This window comes from Danio rerio, chromosome 4 (genome assembly GCF_052040795.2).
Source record: "Danio rerio strain M-AB ecotype USA chromosome 4, GRCz13ab, whole genome shotgun sequence".
In the NCBI taxonomy this organism is placed as follows: Eukaryota; Metazoa; Chordata; class Actinopteri; order Cypriniformes; family Danionidae; genus Danio; species Danio rerio.
The window spans coordinates 13,192,961-13,207,749 of NC_141024.2; the positions used below are offsets into that span (position 1 = coordinate 13,192,961).

General features: G+C 37.0%; 1 protein-coding gene across 20 annotated transcripts in view; it reads left to right on the forward strand.

Annotated features, from left to right (window-relative positions):
* Positions 1-14,789, forward strand: part of lmo3 (LIM domain only 3) — a 67,049-nt gene that overhangs the window by 37,550 nt on the left and 14,710 nt on the right. For 17 of the 20 annotated variants that reach the window (XR_015482026.2, XR_015482025.2, XR_015482023.2 and 14 more), the window contains 1 exon segment: positions 7,928-8,053. Coding sequence is in view for 9 of the 20 variants with exons in the window: in XM_087246742.2 (XP_087102868.1) it covers positions 7,928-8,053 (126 nt within the window). In the remaining 11 variants the exon portion in view is untranslated. 20 annotated transcript variants of the gene reach the window in all.

The following is a 14,789-nucleotide window of genomic DNA, read 5'->3' on the forward strand; positions in this document are numbered from 1 at the left end:
TCTGGCATGCACAAAAACACAGTGTTTTTAGTCAACAACATGTTGTCATGCCCTTCATTAAATTCAAACTACATTTGCTATGAATATTTGATGAGTATTCAATTTCAGGAGCTGAAGTAGGTGTGCACAAAATATTGGTTGCTATATGTGTATTAGGCTGGTTTATACTTCTGTGTCGAGTAATCACAGTGACCCGGCACCTGTCTTCTACTTAGTTGTGCATTTATATTACTGCGTGCTGTTTGTGATGCTCTACAATAACACTTCCGAAACGCTAGCAGGCAGTAGGTTATGTTCTTCTGTGTCAAATTTCTATGCAGGTGTTTTGCTGTTTCTAAACACAACAAGTAGATAAAACTCGCTCATTCAGCGGCGGACACTGGTAAACGTGCAACAACTTTGATCATAAGGTAAACACAAAGCAAAAGTCTCCATCTGGAGCTGCTTCACGCGACTAGACACTTGTAAACAATCACCCTATCAGGCATCACGCTCATCACCACTACCGAGCTGACCAATCACAGAGCTTGCAATATGCGTTGTTTTTTTGAGAGGTGCACGTCAGCGTCAGCGAGGGCTAAGCGGCTGTGCCGGAGCATATACTCCTGTGCTTGACGCAGAAATATAAATTAGGGTTTAGCCAGTGAATGCATACTTTTGCATACTTTGGCTTTTGAATGTAGGTTTTATAGACAATATTTTGGCAGCGTGGAAGCTTTTCGAATGTATGAAGGGGCCATTAGAATTTTTGGAAAAGATGTTTGCTGTGTTGTTTGCTACTGTTGGAATTTTTAAATATCAGTTGTCCACCCACTGCATTTGTTTGCCATTTGTTTTGTAGTCAGAGGAGAAAATCAAATCTACAATTGTATTTATCTTACTTTACATTGGTTAATGTATTCCAAATATGGTATAAAGGTCTATAGTTATCTGTCAAAGTTCCCATGTAGACCCTATCAATGTGGCGATGTCATTGGCCCATGAACATGTCCTGTTTGTTGTCAAACTCTTTCATAACTACAACTAATTCAGTCATGACTTAACATTAAAACAGCTACCATAACATTATTTATCAATATGTAGACCTTCTTGGATTCCCGGAAGCTATGGAAAATAAAAACGTAAACAGGAAATACTGTACGTTAGGTCCATTGTTATTGTTTACGACCCTCAAAATGGTCTATGGGTGCATCCCTATTTGAAAGTCATTCTCAGTTCAGTATAAATGGTGCATAACCACGATAACTACAAGGAATCAAATCTTCGAAATTAGTTAATAAACACAATCATCTCCATGGAGTACATGAGAGGACCCAAAATGGCACAGTTTGGACCATAACAGCGAGTCTCATTTCTTTGTGTTATCTGAATCACTTGCATATTAGAGTCCCAGAGGGTCTTCTTTGATGGGAAGTAAATTACAAGGATTTGGTGTAGCTGGATGAGGATATTGAGGTGACATCGCTCATGCATTTTCCATTGGGGCGCTGTCTAATGATTACAGTGAAGCTGCACGCTTGAGCCTCGCTTCTGCGACCACTAGGATAAAGCCTTGTGGAATAATTTAATTGGTGTCTGTTTTCCTCTCATCAAATAGGTGCCATTCAGCTGTGAAAAGCCGCTGTGCACCTCCAACACCTTTTGTGTCCAATCAGGTGGTACTGATTGTTCATTCTCTTTTAACTTCTGAGTGCGAGCCGCCATAAATTTTAATTTCATGCAGCCTGCTAAAATATACATGCTATTTTGTCAGCCTTTATGTCGAAAGGAGTTTGATTTCCGCCTTAATAATCTACAAATATTGCACAGCCACTGACCACTGACTAACACTGGACTCTGGTGCATTACAGAATATAAATGCAAAGGCCGCTCCGCATTTGTCTCAGGCCTTTCTCTCGCAGACTGCATTTAGAGAGCATGCACCTTCGAATTCATTACAAGCCAAGCACGCTTAATTTGCTGCCTCCCTTGAGAGCCATTAGCGTCTGTGGCATCAAACTGGCAGACCGGTGAAAGACAAGTGGCAGGTAGAGCTTCATTTGTCTTCCAGCTCCTCCCCTTTTCCTGCCGGGCTGAGAAACAGAGCTCTCTGTGAGGCTCCTGGACTAAAAGGATGGTGGGTGCTGGTTTCCTTTTTTTTTTTTTTTTTTTACTTATTCTAGCAGTACTTGGGCTTAATATAAAATCCTATACACTTAATATAAGTCTATAGTGTTTATGCAACTTTTTAAAGGTTTGGGCTCTGTAAAAAAAAAAAAAAAAAAAATATATGTATATATATATATATATATATATATATATATATATATATATATATATATATATATATATATATATATATATATATATATATATATATATATATATATATATATATATATATATATATATATATATATATGTATATATATATATATATATATATATATATATATATATGTATATATATATAATTGGTGCCTATTTATATATATAAATAGGGTTGGGCGATGTCGAACAATGTGGCATCATACCATGTATAATGTGAAACATTGTGATGGACAATGGCATCGTTGTTATAGGCGGTGGTAAATTAATTATTTATGAATAATTGATTAATTATTTGTGGCCTACCGTTTCAACTACCTGACCTGCATAGTTTTTGCAACCAAATCATAAATAAATAAAGATAAGCTACACACAAATTACCGCCTGTCAATCACTTTTTCCGTGGGCATGAATAGACAGAGTGATCTTTGTTGTTAAAATGCCGTTGACAAACTTGGATGGGAAAAAAGGTGCACAACCAACAGGATCCAACCAACAGTATCTGAGGTTTTCGCTAAAATTACTAAGTACAAGCGTGAAAGTGTAAAATTGAAGCAGTGTACTGACGCTGTCACACGTTACCTGATAGATTTAAAAGACAAAAGACTCGTTAGATAGAGACAAAATTAATTAAATTCCACGTTTAACTTCTAAAGTGAGGTACGATTCAGCGTACATTCTTGATAAACTGTCCAACGTGCACTGCTCTCTGCGGTTTTGTGCTCAAAGCACCCGCTGACCGCCTGGAGCACAGACGTCCACTCGTTTTTGTTCTAAAATGGCTTTTTAAAACTAGGATGTATAAGTGTAAATGGGGCCTAAGTGTGTATTTTTCACAAGTAGGTCGCTGCTGCAATGGGGGCGAGGCAGGGTGGACAATGGCATCATCTATTAACCCACCCCTAATATATGGACAATGGACAGATGGAACTCTTAAAGGACGTTCGAGTTAAGAAGCAACCAGAACTATGAATATACTCAAACAACTAAACTCCTCTTTTCTATTCCAAATGTTATCGTAGCCTATACCCATCTTTTTATTTATTGTTTTTATAATTATTATTATTATTTTTCAGTTTTTACGATGTGGATGTCATAATTGCAAGATTTTAGTATCATTTTGATTATTAAATATTCAGCAAATACAGAAAATACTGATAAAGTTTCTGTTCATCATGTTGGTCAAGTCATACCCCACGAACCAGCTATATATGTCAGAAAAATAAGTTTTCTGTTTAATAACTATTACTTATATTTTTACAGTGGCTGGTATCCATGTTACAAGTAGTAAAGGTCCGGGTTCCTTCCTATCACATATTTATTACATCCAGTGCTTAATTTGTGAATTGCGAGGTCCCGGAACAGATCGGGGTAACGGATCCGGCATGTTACCTGCAGATGGAGAGGTGTTGCGCATGTAAGTGAAGAACGGGATGGGGGGGGGAGTCACGGATGAAAGTGAAGCGGGTTGGGGAAACGCAGAAGAAAGTGAAAGTGAACAGCAGAGAAGGGAGGAGGGCGGTTGAGGAAGGTAATCGGTAAAATCAGGTGCCGGATAAGATTTCAGAGGTGCTGGATCCAGCATGTTCTGGCACAAATTAAGCCCTGATTACATCACATATTTAATATACATTTACATATAATACATGTATTTAAACATTTATTATTAAATACGCTACCTCCCATAAATGTCTTAACGATTTAAAACTACTCTTGAGCCTTCGCAATGATAAAGGTACATTTCGTACAAATATAAATAGCCTTTCCTAAACCATGCTTACAAATGGATCGTCACCCCCCTTCGTAAATACAAATGTAATTTCTGTGGAAAAACTTACATCTTTTATTAATTTTAGAGTGTGGAGCGACAGAATGTTGGTCCACAAGATGACAAACATCCACTGAGGTAAATCAAGATGTAGTGAAAACTAGCGTATCTGTATCTGACACTATTCAGATATTGCTCCGGCCGGAAGTATCAATACGCAATTATCGCTGTACCAGATGTGCATTTTCAGCAGGAAGTGTGAACATAATTAAAAATTACAGAAAGATGGGATAGTTAACCCAATGATAACAAATCCGTCATTACACACTCCTATTTGAGTTTCTTTCTTCTGAAAAATGCTGGTTGTTCTGACCTATTGACTTAAATTAGGAATTTGTTTCATACTATGGAAGTCGATGGATCCCAGCAACCAGCATTATTCAAAATGTCTTTGTGTTCAACAGAAGAAACACAAAAAGGTTTAAAACACTCAGGTGCAAGTAAATGATGTAGGAAATATTTATTTTTGTGTGAACTAACCCTTTAAAGAAACAATACAGAAATATTTTCCTCTTTAAAAGAACCCCTAAAAAGTAAATAGATGAACATTTCAATAATTTAAAAAGGATCATTAGAATAATTTCAGAAGCATCATGTCTAATGACTTCTAAAAATCCATACATATTTTTAAAAATAAAAACGTCTTCTTTATTTCAAGATTTAAATGCATAAATAATAAAATAGGGAAGCGCTTGAAATAGTCAAAACGGTTGACTGAATAATGAATAATTACTTTTAGAAACATTGAAAGCAACTTATTCCTGGTTTCTAATAAATATTTGCTGCACAAGTTGCAAATTGAGCTAATTTTGCATCAGACATTATTAATAGTACTTCAAGTTATTTCAAGAGTTCAGATATTTGAAACTTCCAAAAACTTTCTTTTTTTCTTCACATCACTCCAAACAGTAGTATGTAGAGAGTTAAAATATGCGCAAATCTGTTGGTTTTGAAACAAGGAACACCAGCAGTCGAAATGAAGCTGCGAAAGCAATCCCCAAAAGAACATCAATGTGCATCAAGATACTCAAACCTACTTTTTGATGGATCACAAAATACAGTAGATGCTTTAATAAAAACACAGCTATTGATTTCTCAGCCTAGCGCATGTATTACACTGGTGAGAGCAGCCGTCTTCACTCCATGCCTTCTGCATTTGCAAGGCACACAGAGCTCTGTCCTCAAATGCTCAAAGCAAAAAGGCATGACTGTCCTATTCCAGGAAAGGTATTGGTTACTTTAAATTTGTACGAGATGAGACGTTTTGAGCTCACAGCTCGCTAGAGTGGCAAACCCAATACTGCTTTGATTCAACCTGATGACAAAAAGACCTTCAAGCATCACTTTTTCATATGGATATCATCTATCATTCATCAGCTGAAATCCAGCACATCTTTTCTCTCCAGAACATGCATTAAATACATGCAGCATAATCAATTTCTTATATAAGCCGGTTATCAAACGGTAAATCTATCATCCTTTTCATATACCTTCAGATATAATTGCAAGGGAAAAAAAATGCCTCATCATTCCAGGCCTTCTGGCTATTCGCTGTTTTTTTTTTTTTTTTTCTGAAAATAGTCGACACGATAACAGGAACTATATTTAGACGGCTCAAAGAAACAGGCATAATTCATTTAATTAAATCGGCACCAATCCACAGGACAAACTCTTGTTTCCTCTTACCTAGAAAAATCCTTCATCGTTTCAAGGTGTGCTGACAGTAGCCCTTAATTTTGGAGGTATTCATGAGAGTACAATCTATCTGCTCGGCTCTTTTTTATTTGCCTGTGGGAAACATAGTTTCTGAAGGTTAATAAACAACCCTGCATATCCCAGGCCCAGAGATCATTTATCAGATTGCGATCTCTTACAGAGCCGGAGAGTGGCATGCAGTTTTATCATTTTAACAACGACGGCTAAAAGTGCCCGAAGAAGTCCGCCTAATAGGTTATTTTGTTATATGATTTCGTTATCAGATATTTCTTCTCCCCCTTCCCCCCTTTACTTGGTCTAGGTCGCGGTGGAGTAACAGCCATGAATCCCTAATGAATCCTCTTCGTAATGTCCCGCGAGCAGCCTGGAAATAATAGGCTCGTCCCTGTGCAGCCGCTCTGTGGCGTCAACCTTACCCAGCCCGGACATCTCCGTGATGGGGACATCGCACTCAGCTTTTATGGCTTTTCCACATCAAACAGTCCTTTTCAGACTGCGATACCTTAAAAAATCGATTATAGAAAGTTTCAGAATAGGTTTTGGTAATGAGGAAGTTCATAAAAAGTCGATTCACAAGCTTTTGATTCAGTTTGTGTCACTTTGTTTAATTAGGTATATGTAAGCTATAATGTCAGCCCGCATTCCTGCAAAGTCAATTTTAAATGAATTCAAATGAAATGAGTTTCTCATATAATGCTTTATTTAAACAGGTGACCTTGTGGTGGCAAAGTATGAAATTAAAAAACGTCTATCAAAAAGTTGCGGATATAATAAACACGAGCACTTCTCTGTGGAAATCAACTGAAGTCAAGTTGAACAGGTTGTCTAAACCAATGCAATTACTGTATGAAAAGAGACTCAAAATCCTGCCTTTTGGATTCCTTAAGGTTGATTCAAAGAGTTGTGTTTTTGAATAGTTGCTGTATGTGTACATGAATTGAGTCTTCACTTGCTGCTCTGTATGTCCTTCATTCACTAGAAAGAAAGGGTCAAAAGAATCATTTGTTTGTGAATCAGACGCTGGTTACTTTGTGAGTTTTTGATTCACTAAAATCAAGTTCAAATGAGTCAACTATGAATTGTCCTGCACCGACTGGTTTTAAATATTGAATTTACTTTAAAAAAATGTTTGGTCTTCACTGGTTACTCTTTATGTATGATTCTCTAGTGGAAAAAAAGCTATTTGTTTGTGAATCAGACTACATTTGTTGTTATGTATGTCTTTGATTCATTTGGAACCAGCAGTTTATATAGTTTTGTGTGTGGATCAGATTACACTAGTTACTTTGGATGTTTGTGATTCACTAAAAAGAACCAGTTCACAGGAGTTATTTGAGCATCAAAGTACACTTTTGATTCACCAAAATCAGGTGGTTTGTAAGGGTCAAGTGTACACTCTACTGCACTGATTGAATTTGCTTAAAAGAAATGGTTGGAAGAAAAAAAAGAGATTGATTGAGCAATTTGACTAAATGTAAATGTAAATGTTTGCGAATCAGACTACAGTTGTTGTTATATGTCTTTGATTTACTTGGAACCAACAGTTTACAGTCATTTGCTTGAATCAAATTAAACTGGTTGATTTGGATGTTAGTGATTCACTAAAAAGAACCAGTTCATATGAGTTATTTAGGAATCAAACTACATTTTTGACTCACTAAAATCAAGGGGTTCGTAAGAGTCAATTTTGAACTGTACTGAACTGATTGAATTTGCTAAAAAGATATGGTGGAAAAAAATGATTCAGACTACATCTGTTGTTGTATATCTTTGATTCACTTGGAACCAACAGTTTACAATCATTTGTTTGTGAATCGGATTATACTGATTGATTTGAATGTTTGTGATTCACTAAAAAGAGCCAGTTTATATGAAGAATTTGAGCATCAATCTACATTGGTTGTTTTTGCACATTTTTGATTCACTTAAAAGAATCAGTTCATATGAGTCAGTTGTAACTTCACTGTTTGCTCTGTATATCTTTGATTCATAAACAAAGAATTGTCCTTAAATAACCAGTCAACCCAATTCTGATATTTCCTTTGACATAGCTTTACATCTTTTTCAATGTGTCAGGTTGTTCGGCGTGACGGGAAACTGTGCAGCTTGCAGTAAACTCATCCCAGCGTTCGAGATGGTCATGAGAGCCAAGGAGAACGTCTATCATCTGGACTGCTTTGCCTGCCAGCTGTGCAACCAGAGGTCAGTCAATTCACATGCAGTCTTCTCAAACATTTCGCTATACTTTGTATGTACAGTATGCACCTCCGTGCAAAACTGTTTAAGCACTTAAACATTCTCTTGAATCTAAAGAGTCATTAAGCTTACTACAAGGACGGTCCTTCTTAACCTCTTTGTCATGTCTGGTACAAGGACACAATGGCGATAGGAAATCCCAGCAATGCTCCTGTTCATGAATCAAACCTTCTAATGGTTTGAAAAATGACCTTCGGATTAAAACCCACCACCCTACCACTGAAAGACTGGCCAGATGTGTTCTTATCCAAATTACATCAGTGTGTTCACCACTGGTACAGTCCCTCTGGAGCAAGAAGTACATTGCTCAAGGGCAAACCAGTGATATAGGGGAAAACTCTCCAGCATATGAATCACCTTTCAGGAGGGAGAACCAACAACCTTTGAATTACATCAAAGTATTGAACCACAACCATCATTCACAATATCTATTGATTCTAATCAATAGCCACTGAACCACAAGCCCATTTGTGTAACAGCCGTACTACCACACAGAAAATGTGCATTTAATATATACTTTTATGTATTAAGTGGCTCATAGTACATCTCACCCTCGAGCATCATGCCTTGCTCAAGGGCACAGTGATGATTGGGAAGAAAATAACCATCAAAATGCCCCTTCTGGGGATTCAGCTAATGACTTTAGACAGTTTGGAGAGTTTCACCACTACCCTTCATCTGCAGCTGCTCATGTTAGACTTAGAAAGGAAGAATCAGCAATGATAGAACAAAAATGAAAAGCCTTTTTCTTGCATGCAAACAAAATGATACACACAATTGCACACTAAAAAGACTAAAAATGGTGGTCTATGCCAGGCCAGTATGTGACAATGGCAGCTTGTTAAAAAACTCATGTATTTTGCCATTGCCATGCATCTAGAACTACAGATGTACATGTAATACATATGCATCATGTCACTGTTTTCCCCAAATTGCTTTTTCTTTATTTGCATGAAGTAATTATTGGATTTGAAATAAATTAATTCATTAAATTTAATTTCCAATGCTTGTTTTCAAGCTTCCAAAACCCTACAATCATGTAAATCAACGATGAAACTGGAAACTGGAAAACTTCAACTCTGAAAACTGGACTGACAGTTTCAATTTACTGGAACTTCTGTGTTCAGCTTCTTTGACAGAATCTACATTGTAAAAGCGCTATAGAAATAAACATGAATTGAATGTAATGTAAATGCAAACCACAAAAATGTTTGAATTTTTGGTTCAAAATGATGTTTTAAAGTTACCAGTAGCCAGTTTTATTATATCAGAATGAAATGTGGCTTTTACACCAAGGCAGCTTGTCTGTAGTTTTATTTTCCTCAGGAACTAGTTCTGAAAGTGTGATGTGACTTATTTAATAGAAAATAGGAATAATGTGAATCTAGCTCAAGATAATTTTAGATTTTATATCTTAGGGTTGTGCGATTAATTAAAATCACAATTTGAACATGCGAGATTTCTAATTCACCTCACGATTTTCCTGCAGTTTGCTATTTGAACCAATCATAAACAGAGCGCGAGAACAGGTGACATAAACAGAGATGATGAGTTCAGTACAGGGGGACTTAGTGCCAAAAAAGTTAACATCTGCGATGTGGGATTACTTTGGATACAGGATGTATCGCAGAACCAGGTAATTTGTAAGACCTGTCAGTCACATGTTGTGAAAAGCGTTTGGAAAGCGCGAGGAGCATTGATTCCTTCAGCATTCCTTCATGTACTTTATTTCAACCGTGAACCATTTTCTCAGAGGATTACAAACGAACAAAACATTGCTTTTATTTAACATTACGTGTGCGCGCTGCTCCAAGATTTATTTAATTTTTTTGCCAAATGTCTGTTTTACAGACATGTTACAGGCCTTTGAAAAAGATCTAATTGTTTTACTTTGGAAATATGTTTCCGATTCACACTCAAAAATATTTTTCAAGAATATCATGATAGGTTCCTTTTGCCCACATCCCACAGCATTAATATAGATTGTTATACATTTTTTTAAAAGGATTTTTGTCTCTTATCTGAAATATTTGTTTGTTGATATCTAATTAAATACCATGAGAGAAACAAATCAAGTTTTTTCTACACATATTGTCATGTCATATCATACGTCAAAGTCATTACTCAAAATCATGTTAAAGGGATAGTTCACTCAAAAATGAACAGTCTGTCATTTACTCACCCATTTTCTGAATTATTTCGAGTTTCTTTTCTCCAATGAACACAAAGGAGCATTTTTAACTTTTAACAGACTTTCGATTTATTTTTGGACCAACTTAAAGATAAGTTAATATTCAGCTATCGTATCAATAGCAAATTTTCCAGTATGCCACCCCTACTGATGGTCATTCTAAGGTGTCTGGTTATTGTCAGGTAAACACAGCACAGCTAAAGTAGTTCCAATAGATTTTGAGCGCATCACAGCTCCATATCACTGCGCTGAATGATATATTTCACTGCTACAACAGTCGGAAATCAGATCAAAACACAATAGAAAGCTTTGGAGGAGATGTGGAAGAATCTAGTCCTAAATACAGGTGCAGTTTTAGGACAAAAACCTGACGAATAAAGTCTCAAATATTATTTAAAACATTGATTATCCTAAATAATCTTCTCCTGTCAAAATGAATTACTCATTGAAAAAACAGCAACTCTTAAATATTCCATGGCCTGCACTTTTCTGGCTGAATGGTGTTGTTTGTCCTCATTCACTCTAAAACGCGGGCCCATTTGTCTTAGAAGGTGTCCGAATGCTGAAGAAAGCTCATGCGTGGTCTGTTCATTAGAAACCTGCTCCATACAAACACACAGGTGCCACAGAGCAGTACACACCAGAGAGGCAGATTGCAGGATCCGGTTACGCTCAATTAACACCAGGTTATTGTCTTGCCACTTCACTTGACTGCACGAACCACACTCACCTAATCTAAGAAGTCAGCTAATCTTCATCAAGCCGAGCCACAGACAGGTCAGCCCGCTCGCCCCGCCATTACAGCCCATTTAGAGCCAGGCAAATCTTTCTTTTTACATTAGGCCAGCCGATCAACTGTTTAATAAAATCGGCGTCAGTCTGCTTCACACGCTCTGACGAGGCCTCTATGCATCTTTCATTCGCCCGTCACAATTTCACAAGATTTATAGCACAGATCCCGGTGCTAATTGCACACTATCTCAGACCAGAGCTTGGATTTCCTGTCAGTTTGTTCATGTTTTTGGTAGGAGCATTGATGTACAATGGAGTCCTTAACAACAAATGCAGGTTCAGGAGTTCTCAAAGGCGTTCCATGCTTAAAAATGTATTGCCTAACTTTCAAAATATTAAATAAGACTCATTTAAAATGTGTTCTGTTTAAAATTTGGCGGTATTAACATAAGAAATGATTCATTTTATTGAGCGAAGAATTTTTTTTGTGTAATGGACTTTTTATAATTCAAATAAAAGCTGTTCATTTCTTATTTAGGGACACTAGAAAAATGTTTGGTCACACTTTATGTTAAGGTACAATTCACACTATGCGGTATTAGGAAGGGTTTTAAGAAGGGTTAGGGATGTAGAATACGATAATGCCGAATATTCATTAATTAATTTTCCTTTGGGTTAGTCCCTTATTTATCAGGAGTCGACACAGCGGAATGAACCGGCAACTATTCCAACATATGTTTTACGCATCGGATGCCTTTCCAGCCGCAACCCAGAACTGGGAAACACCCATACACTCTCACATTCACAAACACTCATACACTATGGCCAATTTAGTTCATCCAATTCACTTAAAGCGCATGTCTGTAGACTGTGGGGGAAACTGGAGCACCCGATGAAACCCACACCAACATGGGGAGAACATTCAAACTCCACACAGAAACGTCAACCGTACCACCCTGCTTTAGGGTACAATTCACACTATTTTAACAAACCATTAGCTAAGACTTGTAGCTCAATAAACCGGCAATTTCCTGCTTATTAATAGGTATTAAGGTAGTATTTGGGCTGAGGTATTAAGTAGGGTTAGGGATGTAGAATATAATAATGCAGAATAAGTACTAATAAAAAGTAAGGCAGAAAAACTATTTTCAACACTGATATTTGTTACAAAATGCTTTGTATTATTTAATTGAGTGACTGAGATTTTGAGAAATTAATAGCGTTATGAGATTTGATACGCTTTTAAAAGTAGTTTCGTTAATTATTCATTATTTTAATTAATTGTAATTTATTCGTACAACCCACAGAGAGACATTCAGAAAAAAACAAAAACACTGATTTATAAAACAATAAATACATTCAAATATGGAGGTTTTTGACCTTGAGTCAGAGTTCAAGTCATTTGATTTTGAGTATCTACAGATATCGAAACTCGATCTGATACTTCTATATTACAAAAAAAAAAGAATATAGAAGAGCGAAGAAACAGTTCCAGGATGTTCTTTATTTTTTATTTACTGTAATTGACCTTATTTTAACATTCAACCACTCTGTTAACAAACAGAGCTCTTTTGTGAGGGAGCTTGAACACTAAAGTAATAAATAACCTAAATTCTTCACCTCTGGACTTTAGCGCAATAGTAATTATAAACAAATCTAATAAAAAGAAATAGCACCTCAACTTAAAAAATCTGGCAAGCAATCCCAAGTGTGCATATCTAATAGTTTACTATGGCAATGTTGTCGTGATCAACTTTATAATATCTCCAGACTGCAGGCGTACTCTTACTTTCCACTTCAAGCTGCTTCTGTGTTCTACTTTGCACACATTTAGCCAATAGCGTTTCTGCAACAAAGTGATGTCTTGCCGCACACATTGCTGTTTCTGCGTGAAGTCAAGAAAGAGGTCTAACTCTGTGCCTAACTATAGATGTTTGGAAAAAATATATATATACACACAAATACATTCGAGTCCTGGTCAGGAGGTAACGTCTGATTCGATCGAGTCTGAAACAGTGTGATCGGGCCCGATTTTCAATCAGTTGATCTGGACATCCCTAGTTTCTACTATATTTAAGCGGTTTTAATTGATGCTCATTGATGCTTAACCAAAAGCACTGATTTATAAAACAATAAATACATTAAAATATTGAGGTTTCCAACTAATTTAAAATGTGTTTTTTTATTGACTAAAGGCACAAACTGTATTCACACGTATCAGAAATTGCTGCGCAGAATCTCCTGCAGTCTGAGCGAAGCAGCGTAGCGCATCTGAAGTCTGATATGCAAATCCCTCCCATTTGACCAAGAGAAAATTCATTTGTCAACAAGCTGACGAGACATTATCTCCTCAGACACCCGCCACCCGACACGTCTCAGACACTTTGTTGTTCTGTCAGTGCCTTTCGAGAAAGCCTCGCAAATTTTGATGGACTCCTCCAAAAGAGAAAAGGACGGCAGGGCTTTTCATGACGTGTCCGTCATCGTGACAGCTCAGCGCATTACCCGAGTACAGGCTCAGTCCAGTGATGCTCTCTGATAAACATCAACACAAACAACACGAATGTCTCAAGAGCCTCTGATGGAAGAAGATCTTTTAGGGGGGGAAAAAAAATCTCTTTGTTTTGACAAGAACATTGAGCCTTGTTTCATTTTCCCATTGGTTCTGTTCTGTGAACTTAGCGCCTGAATGAAAACATGCAATATATCAATGGGGTAATTTAATTGCATTAAAAAATAGCCTTGATAAAGCTATGAAACAATAGGGATAGTTTATTATTATTTACTCACTATTTACACACACTATTTCCCCTCATTTGCAAACTTTACCTTTATGGGTTTATTCTTGTGAAAACAAAAGAAGATATTTTGAAGAATGATGAAAACCTGTATCCATTGAATTGTTTGTGGCAAGTAAAGGGTGAGTAAATGATAGAATTTCAGTTTTGGGTAAACTATCCCTTTAATTAATATTTACTAAGGGTGTCACGATCCTCCAAATCCTCCATTCGATTACATTTTCGATTCTAAAGGCACGATTCAATTCGATTTTCGATTATGAATAATTAATTAATTAATTAATGACAAATTAATTATTTGTAGCCTACCGTTTGCACTACCTGACCTGCATAGTCTTTGTTTTACCCAAAAACAAATCATACAGTAAATGAATAAAGGCAAGATACACACATAATTACCACCTGTCAATCACTTTTTCTGCGGGACTCGTGAATAGGCAGTGATCTGTGTCGTTATAATGGCGTCAGTAAAAAAGACGCACAACCAACAGGAACCAGCCAACAGTATCTGAGGTGTTCGCTAAAATGACCAAGTACAAGTGAGTGAAAGATTGAAGCAGTCCTCTGACTGCCTGGACCTGCTGTCTCGAGCGCATGGCTGTATGTGCGTCTGTGTGGTCACGTGATGTGCATTTTCAGAGGTAGAGAGGAAGGAGGGCTGCTCAGAAATGCTACACGCCACTGTGGATGTCAAATCGTTGTCGTTCTAAAATGCCATTTAAAAACAAAGACAGTATAAACAGGGCCTGAGTGTGTACTTTTCGCAAGCGGATTTGCAACGGGGGCGGGCGGAGGATCGCGATGCCGGTGTTGTCTATCGGACGAACCGTACGTAATACGAACATAGCAGAGCTTGCAAAACTGTGTTTTTTTTTTGTCGACAACACGAAGGTTGTTAACATAACTCACTGGAAATCCAAATGCTTACACACCGGCGACTTCATTGAAAGAGGAGAGGGTT